At 40.9% G+C, this 12,321-nt stretch overlaps 1 protein-coding gene across 1 annotated transcript in view; it reads left to right on the top strand.

Moving 5' to 3' along the window:
* The first annotated feature begins 8,139 nt into the window (after positions 1-8,139).
* The window catches only part of LOC132979540 (neuropilin-1a-like), a 100,152-nt gene continuing 95,970 nt past the window's right edge, over positions 8,140-12,321 (top strand). The window contains exons 1-2 of the mRNA XM_061045431.1: positions 8,140-8,929; positions 9,862-10,036. Coding sequence (XP_060901414.1) covers positions 8,839-8,929; positions 9,862-10,036 — 266 coding nt within the window. The 5' untranslated portion in view covers positions 8,140-8,838. The remainder of the gene's footprint in view (positions 8,930-9,861; positions 10,037-12,321) is intronic.

The raw sequence follows: 12,321 nt of genomic DNA, 5'->3' as shown, positions 1-12,321 counted from the left end.
GTAGCCCAGCGTTAGCCAGCATGTAGCCGCTGTAGCTCTCAGCTCACCACAGCAGGCGGATGGATCACTGTCACTGTGTCCTGTAATTACAGAGGTTCCACTGTGTCATTACACAAATACTCCCCTCCTCCATCATTCCACAGGCCTCATACACATGTGTGTGCATGTGTATGAGGGAGCTGATATACATACATTACAATGTAAATATGAATCTGTGTCTGCATGAGTTTGTCCAGGCAGTACATTATAAAAGCAGTTTATGCATTAATCTTCAGCAGCACTCGAGGCTGTGTTGGTATGTCGGTTGGTATGGGAGCCTGTGACTCACTCGTGCCCTTGTCTGACCCATTTGTTCCACCAGCTTCTGTAAGTCAACAATTTAAAGTTTCATTCAATTAGAGCTTCTGAAGAGTCTGAGCACTGCAGTTTTATGTCCATGTAAGACTTATATCTACATTTAAATGGAAAGTTATGGAACTGGAGACGCCATTGTAAGCAAAAAAAATGTATTTATTGTCGATGGATGCAAGAAAAAGTATAGTTAAATATGCAGAACCAGCAGCTGTTACTGAACTATTTCACACTTTATTGACCAGTTAACCTGCATTTTGTGTTTTTTTCTCCTTGGGGCTGTCAAACGATTGTGATTTTTGGTCACGATTAATCACATTTTTAATCTCATGTTTTAAATTCCATTATTTCGCATTTTAAAAATTGTTCGGCTTGGTATTTCTCACAACTCCACGATACAATACTTATTAAGATACAATAAGTATCAATGTGATTTTTGCTCTGTTATGACCTCCAAGGCCGACTGAAAGTGGGAACAACTTTGAAGAATGCATTTTCGATGCATTGAGCCGCCCATGTACTGTACACGCTTTAACCACTGAGCTGAGAGGCCAGCACCATTTCATATTTCATACTGAAAATTCCTTCATTTTATAACAGCAACATTTCTCCTTCCATTTTTATTCAAACTGGATTTTTTTTTTTCCCACTTTACCGCTGAATGTTTTTCAAAGATATTTTTAACACAGTTTCTCAACTTTTGTACCGTGACTCAGGCAGTCATGTTTGTATCCATCAAAGCTTTGGAAGAACTCCAACTGCAGCTGAGGGTCATCTTCAATTTGTGTGTTAGAAAAATGAACAGGAAGTGAACTTCTGGAGCCCTTTTCTGGCAAAAAATAATCCCCTCAACTTCATGTTTATCAGGAAATCAAGATTACATTAAAGGAGATTAATTATCATCACTTTCACCATTAATGATGTCAGTCTGGGACACCTGTTAAGTAGTGTTGTGAGATGTGTAGCTCAAAAACTTCTTTACTTATCTTATTCTGGCGTCAGACAAATCCCTCATTTCAGCCTCTTCCTGAAACGCTTCATTTCAGCTACTGTCTCTTTAAGACCCGCCTCCCCACGTGCCCACTTTCCCCTGATTGGCCAGCTCTGTTTGCAGTCGCAGGGAAATTTGAGTCAGCTTCCAGGGTGGGCGTGTCCTACAACTTTGCTCCATGATTTGCTCTAATACGGCTTCAGAACCTCAGGCCAAGTCTCGCACAATTCTCGTAAAGTCTCGTTTAGACAATAGGAAACCACGTCCAGGGATCACGCCAACTACTGTGCATCTTGTGTTTTAAAAATCTGTGTTAAGGTTTTATAGGCATCCAACATCTTTACATTACAGGTACTTAAATATGGATCAGCAGAATAGATCTCCTTTAAAGAGAAATAGGAAAAATAGAATATCCTTGGTTAACATTCACTCCCGTTGGCCCACACTTCCTCTCCCACTCACTCACATGCTTAAATTCGCTCTAACACAAACACACTCCCTGTAATTAATGAACACGGCCGAGCATTAAAGTGATTTATTGAGCTGTTATTGGCCTTTTATTAAATCCTGATTAATGGCTCTGAATACTCGGAAACACTTTGTACAAAAGTGGACGGAAAAAAAAACATCAAGATGTTTGCCATGAGCACCAAATCTCAAAAGAACAGTGTTATCATCAGATGTCAAAAAAGCTCTAATCTGTTATCTTCACACAAACACACACCGAGTTCTCTTCTCGCTTCACAATCTGCGTCACCAACATGCACCACTGTGACTATTTCAGACTCACTTGGCAGTGTAACGAGTGTGTTGAGGTGCCAAAGACTTCTTTATTGTCTCCACTGAGACATGTACGCGTGCTGTAAATATAACTTTAACACAGTGATGTGTAACGTGAATGATAATCCTGTTAGAGCGCTGGCTGAGAAGTCTGATTGTAACACAAGAGAAGTGAGTGGAGTGTCTCCTCGAGCTGCTCTGATGCTCCTTTGCTGTTCTCTTCCTCTGGTTTTATGTCCTTTTATCACTCTCTCGTCTCAGTTTTTCATTCTCTAACTCATTCTTTAACCTCTGTTTTGACATTGCACACATCTTCTTTGTCCGTTTTTTAACATGTCAATCGTTCTCTAGTCCAAAAGTAAACAATAATACATTGCTACAAAAGATTCCAATAGTAACACTCATTGACTCTGTAGTTACAATAAAAGTATTGTGGGAGTTTCAGAAGCTTCTTGTTGACTTGTGTCTGAAATTCCAGCTGTGTTTATTCTTATAGACTAGCTGCAGCCTGTCAGTTAGCAATGGCTCTTGTTTCTGCTGTTTTCACCCTAGACTGTATAAAGCATGGACGTCACCCATTGGTTTTTGAAGATGTGTTTTGAAGCCCATCTAGTTTGATGGTGGTCTACACAGACTCTCAATGCTCAGGTAAGTATAAAGAAAAAATGTTTGCAATTCCGTACCCATGGTTTAAATATCCTCTTTGTGTCTCACAATAACTTATGGTAAACGGAGCAGCAGGCAAAGAGGTGGAGCTGAGGCTGGCCTTAAGCTTCCTGGCACACATCGCCCGCCTGTCTCTTATCCTTTATATAATCAAAACGGATGAGTTATTAAAAATAATCTCCCCGTACAGTGTGTACCAACAGAGATATGATCTGTTCAAACATTAAAACAGTTATTGGACCAGGCTGGAAACATGTTTATTTTTTCTGTTGTAAGCATTTGCTTTTTTGAGTGGTTGTTAATGAGACTTCCAGGATTTTGAAGCCAGCCTCTAGTGCAGTGGTTCCCAAAGTGGGGGTCGGGACCCCCAGGGGGGTCGCCAGCCACCAAGAGGGGGGTCACGAGATGCCTTCCATAAAAAATAAAAAATAATTTAAAAGTGCATAAATATATATTTTTAAATATAAGACATGTGAAATTATTTTTTTATAGTTTTTAGGCTGTTGTATTATTTTGTGTTACTAGTTTTTGGATAAGTTTATTAGTGTGTGCGTGGCTGTCGCTACGTTATATACCTAACTAACCACCTTAAAGAACAGTGGTGGGTCCCCAGTTTCTGTCACCCTTATTTTGGGGGTCACAACCTGAAAAGTTTGGGAACCCCTGCTCTAGTGGACACTTAAGGAACTACAGTTTGTTTATTTTTTTGCACTTCCACTTTGGCTTCCCTTTTCAACACCAGAGGTTTCTGCTTGGTTTTCATTGATTCTCCTTTTGAAATTCTTCATAATTCACATGGCTTACTTCAACTTTTGCACCCTCTTTGAAATGTTCTTCTAGAAACTGTATTCCTTAAAGCTCATGTGAGGAGTTTTAGCTGGTCGTAAACCAGACTGAAAAATTCTGATGCCTGTATATAAGTTATTAAAAAAGGACCAATAGTGACCAGATGTGTTTGTTTTCAATTTTAGTTTGTTTAAAAATGACTCTAACTTTCTCAGCCTGAAAGACAACATAACCTTTACTGACACAATATTTGAGCTTACTTACCCTTTATATGTTCTAAATTTCAATATAATGTATTAATTTGTTGTTTTTGTCTTATTGAGCTCTTCTCCTGAAACAGCTGTTTTAATCTGAACTGCTGAAGACATTAAAAAATGCAGACAACATCTTTAGAGAGGATTTGATGCTGACTCTCATGAAACCTAAACCACAGAGAAACAACAACAGTGTTACTAAAGTGTGCAGCCACAATGACCCACACTGCACTTTTTAAAGTATGGTTAACCACTAGCAGCTCTTTGAAGTGTTTAATAATCACATTTTTTTTATCTTTATTTAGCGCGGGAAAGTTTTGCTGAACATGCAAACACTCTCTAATTACATAAAGTTGCACCCAGGGGACACAGGATTAAAGAAACGCTGAGGTCATGGGTCCAACGATATCCAATACACCTGCATGTCCCGCGACAGTTTGAAGAGACACAGAAAATGGTCAAACATTTTAGATTTGAGCCCTTATTTTATTAATTGTAACTCTCAGTTTTTAATTATTTTAAAGGATGTTTCTGTTCAAAAGTCTCTCCAGTACTCTGAGGATACTCTAAAGAAATAACGCTTTAAACTTTAAAGGGGACACATTACGAAAAATCCAGTGAAATCCACTTTCACAGTGTTTTTGAACATATATTTGGGTAACCTGAGAGTCTACTGACCCACAAAATGTGAAATAAACCCATCCAGTCCTTTGTTTGTGGTCTGCATAAGTCTTACAACACAGAGAAAAATGCTCTGTTTCAAATGTACTCTCCTTGTGATGTCACAGTGGGATTCTGGTAAAAAAAATCCCCTCCCCTCCCCTGATAGCTCCACGCATGGACTCCACCTCCAGCCTAGAACAAAACTTTTGGGCAGGTCCGCCATTTATATTCTCGCTACAGAGGAGTGATGTCTACCAGGAAAACTCAGTGGGGATTCATTACATTTAAAGAGACACACACACCAAAACGGAGCGTTCTGAGAGAGCTGGTTTATACAGGGTCACAAACCTCCTCTGGTGCTTGATTCATGTTATATTTTGACCAAAGCACAGCACAGATGTTTCATTTAGACCACAGGGGGACTGTTTGAAAAGCTGGAAAAGGGGTTAATAATTTGTCCTCTTTAAAATGTAAAAAAGCTCAATGATTAATTAGCTTTTTGGCTAGTAACCCCACTTTCACTTCACCAAACTCCCCAGGCGTCCAAACACAGGCTACAGATTTTTGATAAAACTACAATTTTAACAATCTTGTGATGGTTTGTATCTACTGTGTTGCAAGTAAACATTCATTTTAGACCACTTCAAGGCTATTTCATGTAAATTACTGTGGACGAGGCAGAAAAGCCACGATGAGATTTCTCAGTGTGAGATAGGTACAGCCAGGTGAGCTTGTATTAACGAGGCTGGAAATGAATGCAAGATGCATGGATGAGATACAGACAGACACACTACAACCAGTGACAATTCTAGAGCCTGTTGGGGCCCAAGGCAAAAATCAATTGGGGGGTCCTCCAACCAACGTTCAGCAGGGCAACCAGAATGAGTGTTGTCAGATGGGGCCCCCTTAGGGAGGTTTCCTACCGTCATTGCAGAATTTGTACATTTTACGGCCGCTGCTTTGGGGCTCCCTACGTGTTTGGGCCCCAAACTGCCTTGCCGCGCCTCTGACTGCAACTTTGTTAGTTTTTCACATGGAAAACTAAAACTAAACTGGATAACGTCTTGTAGCTCATTTCAGGCAGAGCGCTACAGTATAATTTTTATTGATCATTAATCAGAAATTTGATAGGTCCCAGTTTGAATTCCATTCGACCCCAAGGTTGGGAAAAGCCTGAATGTCAGGATGTGAACTCTTTTACTGACTGTTTAAACTCGCTGCCTTGAGCTAAACGTGGAGACATAAATTTTATGTTTGAGGACATCTGGTCAATAATTTTTACTGTCCTGAAACAGATTTTCTCTGCTCCTCGCAGGTTGTGAACCAGCAGCATTTTCAAACAATCATCTGGCTGCTTGTGTTTCGTTACAGAAGCCCTGAGCGGACATACATCCATACATTTTATTACACTCAGATTTCACACGATAATGAGTCTTTTTCTCGACATCTGTCTAGTTATCTGGATATAAAAAGGCGGATTTTACAGCGATAACCAGTTGAAATCAGTATTTTCTTGATGTCTCGAGACATAAACTTGCTATCACAGGAAAATCAGTGTTGATATCTCGAGATAACGACATAAATAAATTAAGATTGAGAGAAAACGAAAGAAATGTGCTTGTTATGAGAGGAAAATTGAGTTGTATAGATGTACTGTAAGTCTACATAGGGCATTAGTCTTTTCGTAACTTCAGATGATTTATCTTTAAGATTTAGTTATATTAATTACAACAAACTACAAACTTAAAATGTTCTAGTCAGAGGAGTCGTCATCCACCAAAGCTAGCGATCATAAAGTGAGAAATCCGTCACACAAGATCCAATATGTCTCTGTCTTCTTTAGTCCCAGCTGACCACAATGCAATGCTGTGAACAAACATGTTTGTGCAACTGTTGCCCTTTCATCACAATCAATACTGCTGTCTTCACATATGAAACTGTGTGTGTGTGTGTGTGTGTGTGTGTGTGTGTGTGTGTGTGTGTGTGTGTGTGTGTGTGTGTGTGTGTGTGTGTGTGTGTGTGTGTGCGTGCAGGGTGGGGGGTGCTAAAGGGTAATCTGGGGAGTATACCAACATACAGACACATTTGTTTTAGACACAGCAGTTTTAGATAATCCTGTTATTCACTTGACATTAAAGTTTGGTTGCACATTACTTCATAAAAAGGTTTATTCTGGGCCGCTGGAGAGTCTGTAGCAGGCGTGGGCAACTGGCGGCCTGGGGGCCACGTGTGACCCTCGTCAACCCTCAACGTGGCCCTCAGGTCAATTTTTACATATCAATTAATTGGAAACATGAAGAAAACATGAACAAATCTGCTATTAAATCATGAAAACCAGAAACATGTCCATAATAATATTTGATCACTGGTATGTGTTGAGTTAAATTTGAGACATAATTGACTGTAATCGTTTTTTGTATTCTACAATTTGGCCCCCTGGCTGTGAGAATGAAATGAATGTGGCCCTTGCTGTGACCAAAGTTGCTCATCCCTGGTGTATAGGTTAGCCTGCCCCTACTGTACATAGGCTGTGGTCCTCGAGGGCAGGTGGCCCGGGTTTGAATCCGATCTGTGGCTCCTTTCCTGCAAGTCGTTTCCTACTCTCTCTCTCTCTCTCCCTGATTTCTGACTATATCCACTGTCCTATCTCTAAAATAAAAGCATAAAAAACCCAAAATAAAGCTTAAAAAATATTTATTTGATGCATTATCGCTATGGATTTTTTTTGTGTGAAATGCATGTGTATAGATCCAATACCATGTATTTGTTTATTGGCAGTGCAGTTCAATAAAAACACTTCTACCAAAGCATCAAGGGACAATTTGATCAATATTTGGACAATGCTTTGAGGGGAAAAAACAACACTAGATAACAAATCACTGCATTTCATTGTGCTATTTGCTAGAGATTTTCACAACAAATAACACATTAGACATGACATTGATGAAGACAAATAATCCACAACACATAATCTACAGTAAAATCAAATAAATGTAAAAAGGTGTTCCTGTTGTCCATCATGTCATCTGTCTTTCTCTGTAATCTGCTTTTGTCTCTCTGCTCAGCTTTTGATAATAAATATAGATGTCCTCATGACATTAATCTAATAATAAAACAGTGCTGTCCTATCATACGTCATCAAAATGCCAAAAATGATTACTGATCATTTGACTTTAAACACAAAAACAAAAAACATAGCAGGACATTTTACACAGCTACAAAGTGTATGACAACTTCCAGGACACTTCAGATGTTATCAGATTAATTCAGTCAAGGTTTTATTTGTAAAAACAGAGAAAGAAAGTGCGATTACATGCGCAAACATAAAATAGAATCAAGCTTTTATTCTCCTATTGTGAATACTGTGCCCAGTCCCCTTTCGTTTGTAGCACAAAAACAACCAAAAGCCGAGTGTTAAATCACAAACATGAACACATTCGGTCAGTGGAGCACGCAATCAGATGTAGGTCACCTAAAAAGTGAGACAATAATACATCATTTTCTGAATCCTCTGCTCCTCTGCTTAACAAAGATCAGATGTGAACGCGCCTCTGCCTGGTGGACACTGCCCACACCTCTTACCACACTCACTCACTCACTCTCTCACTCTCTCGCATGCCAGCGGGAGTTTGCGTGCGCAGTTTCCCTGCTCGCATGTGTCGGGAGCGCACAGAGGGCGCACCGGTGTCAGTTTGCTCTGGAGCTCCTTGTAGCGGTCGGTGGGTCGGTGGCTGCCGGTTGCGCGCACACTGCCTTCTAACAGCAGCAGCAAGGAATTTTTGGGGAGTGGAAATTCCGCTGTTACTTCCACGGCTCGCCTTGTATTTCTGACATTTCTGCTGTGACGGTCAGTCAGACGCCGCGGACAGACACAGGCGGAAGAAAAAGACAGAGCTGGACTGAAATAAGGAGTAAAGATCTTTAGAGCTGAGAGCAGCGCTCCGATGATCCTCGGTGCTGCTTCTTTTTTTTTTCTTTTTTTTTTTTTACTGAATTCTGGTTTTGTCTTTTTTGAAATGATCCATTTGGAAGTACGTGTTCGCTCCTTTTTGTGAGGTTTGACAAAGAATCGGAGGCACACAGCTGCCACTCCTGACGGATTTTTCCCCTTTTTGATTCTTGTTTCCTACGTTTGGATTATTATTTTTTTTGGTTTTGCAGGAGATGGCAAGTTGTTGCCTGACTGACGCGGGGATCTGCTGCTGAGCCTCGCAGGATGCTGGGGACCCTACGACAACCAGATCTCCTACTTTGAGACACACATTTTCCCATTATTTCTCCTTCTCCCTTTTTGGACGTAACATCCTCCTGGACTGTTTATTTTTTAAATCTTCTTTAAAATACAGAATGTCTGTGTTGTACAATCTAAGGATGCGTTGTGGATTGCTATTGTTCCTTTTCGCCCAAGTCATCTCGGTTGCTTCGTTGACTCAGACTGGTAGGTGTTGACTGCTTGTATGAATGAATGCATGTGGCTCGACAACTGGCAGTTTGCTTGAATATTGATCCGTTTCTGCATCATTTTGCAGCCTTGTTTCCTCTCACCTGTTATGCCTCTGCTTACACGGTGAGAGCACGTCTGCAAAGGTTCAAGTTAAGCCGCTGTTTTTACTGTAAATTACTATAAAATATGAAAATAATCATAGATATCGTGCGAATACCTGTTGTTGTAACATGAAGTAATACATAAAAAGATTCACAAAGTATCATTCAATCACCTCAAAATCACAGTAATGTTGTCGCAGGCATAGAAGAAGAAGGTTTTACTGATTTTAGAATACATTTTTACGCGTTATCGTCCACGTTTTCTCTGCGCTTTGGACATTCAAGTACGCATTCTGTAGCTTTTTACGCGCGTTGTCACTGAAGCCTGATGTAGGCTTTACAAGCAAATTAATAAATCATTCATTGAGAAAATTTAATTCAATCATGCTGCCTGTTCGCAGGAGCGGCAACAGCTGCAGCCAGCCCACCTCATCCACACGGGCGTAATCACACCTTCTGTCAGGGATGCAGGGGAACACTTTAAACACACCTTGTCAAAAAAGAAAAAAAGAGTGTGTGTGGGAGATTTAATGCCTTTTTTCTAGCCTGATGGAATTTCTTGTGACATGAATTTAGAGTAAATACTAGTGGGTGAATGATTTGCGCTTAATTGGGAGCTTTCTGAGTGTCAATGTCAAGACATTTTCCTTTAATTTGTGATTTTTATGATTCCCAGTATGAGGTCTTTGTATGCACACTCCCACCCCTGCTGATACACATACATATTTTAGTTTGAGTCCAAATCTGTGCGCAAGCTACAAGACCCGGGAAAGTCCATGTCTTATCCTCCAGCTGAACAACTTTCTGTCTTCTCTTGCGGTGCAGACAAATGCGGGGGGAACATAGAGATCCACACCGCGGACTACCTGACCTCCCCGGGCTATCCCGGCGCGTACCCGCCCTCCCAGCAGTGCGTGTGGGTGATCACAGCCCCGGAGCCCGGTCAGAAGATCCTCATCAACTTCAACCCGCATTTTGATCTGGAGGACAGAGACTGCAAGTAAGAGTTCACTCCTCACTCCTCACTCCACTCTCTCCCTCTCTCTCTCTTTTCTCATTCTCCCACCCCCATTTGCTCCTTTCTCGTCCTCAATCCTGCCTGGATACAGTGGGAAACTCTGCCCCCTATTGGTCAAGGTGCAGGGATGAGATATACTGTAGCACTGAAGCTTCTGGCTGTTAGTTCAGAGGAAATGGGTGTTACATGGGTAAGTCATTGATAAAGAGGGAGGGTCTCCCATGGTATGAGCCTCTGATGTGTGTTTTTTTTTCTTTTGGCAGTGAAACTCAGTGTGAACTGGCTTTTTTAAATTTATGGAGTTCAGTTTGCCTGTTGCATAAACAGACATTGTGTTTGCTTTTCATTCGGAGGCAGTAAACCTGTTTGTCTGAAAAGTTTGCTTGCAGAAAAAGATCGACTTAAAACATCCACAGTGTTGAAAGCGAGGCTGCTTTGCTTTTGTAAGTTTGAGTTTGGTTAAAAAGACACAAACATGAGCTGATGGTTTTGTCTCAAGCTGTTTTTTTTCATGCTGTGTGTTTTTGTCACTGAGAGCATGCAGTTTGCATCGTTCATCAAGTTGATCGCCACAAACAAGGCCACAGTTTAGTCATTATGGGGGGTAAAAATGCCAAAAATTCAGTGGTTTCAGTTTGTAAATATGGAGATTTGAAACCTTTTTAAAAATCTTTTAAGAGAAGTAAACTTCCTTTCTTTGTTTGGTTTTTAACAAAAACATCTATTTGGTGATATCATCTTGGGTCCTGCAAACAATTAATGCACTTTTCTGTCTGGTTTCATCAACAAATGTATCGTTTGTTTGATTCCAGAAAGGTCAAATGAGTTGACTCGGACACAGAAACTTTAGTGTAGCCTTACTTCCTGTCACCATCCGTGGCTTATTTCTCTGCACTGACCAACAAAGAGGTCATTTTGGTTTAAATACTTTAACAAACTAAATTCATTTTCCTCTCAGACACTGCATCATTCCTTCACATGTCTGATTGTGTGTTTTTCATGGCATCACCCTACAAGACATGTAAACAAACATTCATGCATGCAGACACAGACACATACCCCCCCCCCCCCCCCCCCCTCCCAACCCAGAGACACACACTGGATTGTGTGCATCCACACAACAACCCATGTGTTGCCTCTCTCTCTCTCCTCTTCCATAAATAAGCTTGTTTTTATGTCGGCTCCTCTGTCTCTTTTAAAAGCTCCATAAACGGCTCCTGTGTAAATCACTGCTGGCCGTCTCACAGATGGGCTCCTCCAATACTATCGGATCATGTTGCAACCACCAAGGGACTAATAAACCATTAGCTTTCTGGACACATAGTGGATATTTTGTGTCTTTCGATGGATTACACACCATTTATTTTTTTTTCTCAGTCAGTGGTTTTAGCCGACGATCAGGAGAGCTTCCTTCAGCAGAACCTCATTCTGCAGTGACCTTATCGTTTTGTGATAACCCAGGGAGCAGTAGAAGTATGTAATAATGCTGCTTTGGTAATGAAATGTTGTAAATCCTGGTGATAAAGTTTCATGAAGGTGGTTGGGACTGTGGAGCACACCACCAACAGAGTCTTATTGTGTGCGTTAAATCACTTTCCCCACAGGTTAATGAGCTGTAATAAGGTGGTTGTAAAGTATGATATTAATTAGAGTTTATGTGCTAAATATTTCAGTATATGTTTGTATCCTGTGAGAGGCCTTCTGACAAAGAACAAAAGGAGGGTTAACAGGTACAAAGGGTTGAGTTAATTCAAATCTAAAAACGTGGAAAAGAAGATAAAAAAATTCCAGTTCTTTATCATTTTCTCAGGCTGATTTTCTATGTTTTCCGACTTTGTTTATGTTGGCTTCACATTCCTCGTCTTGGTCAGCCTTCAGTCAGGAGAGCACACATTTCCACATTAAGATTGACACGCTTCTCCGCAGCCAAAAGGATTCAAACCTGTGACCGTCCGGCAGCCAGCAGGCCACCCTGCAGCCACCGTAACAGATCATTTGGCTGTTTTTCTTATAGGGCCCCTCTCCCGTTTTGCTCGATCGGTTTTCAGTATTTGTTGTGTGAGTTTGTGTTGGATGATGACGGGGTGTGCAGCTCATGTCTCTCTCTCTGACTTGGCAGGAGGCTGTGTTGTTCTTGGGAACGAGTCAAATGTTCGAAATATGCCCATTGAGCCGGGCCGTAAGCCTTTGGCGAGACCGCAAGACCCACTTAAAAATTTTCCTGAGATAATATTTAAGAGTTTTTATTTCAGCGTTTGATGCCACCG

The sequence above is a fragment of the Labrus mixtus genome, chromosome 8 (genome assembly GCF_963584025.1).
Source record: "Labrus mixtus chromosome 8, fLabMix1.1, whole genome shotgun sequence".
Taxonomy (NCBI): domain Eukaryota; kingdom Metazoa; phylum Chordata; class Actinopteri; order Labriformes; family Labridae; genus Labrus; species Labrus mixtus.
Note: the sequence above shows the minus strand (reverse complement) of the source record. Positions and strands in the feature narration are given on the sequence as shown.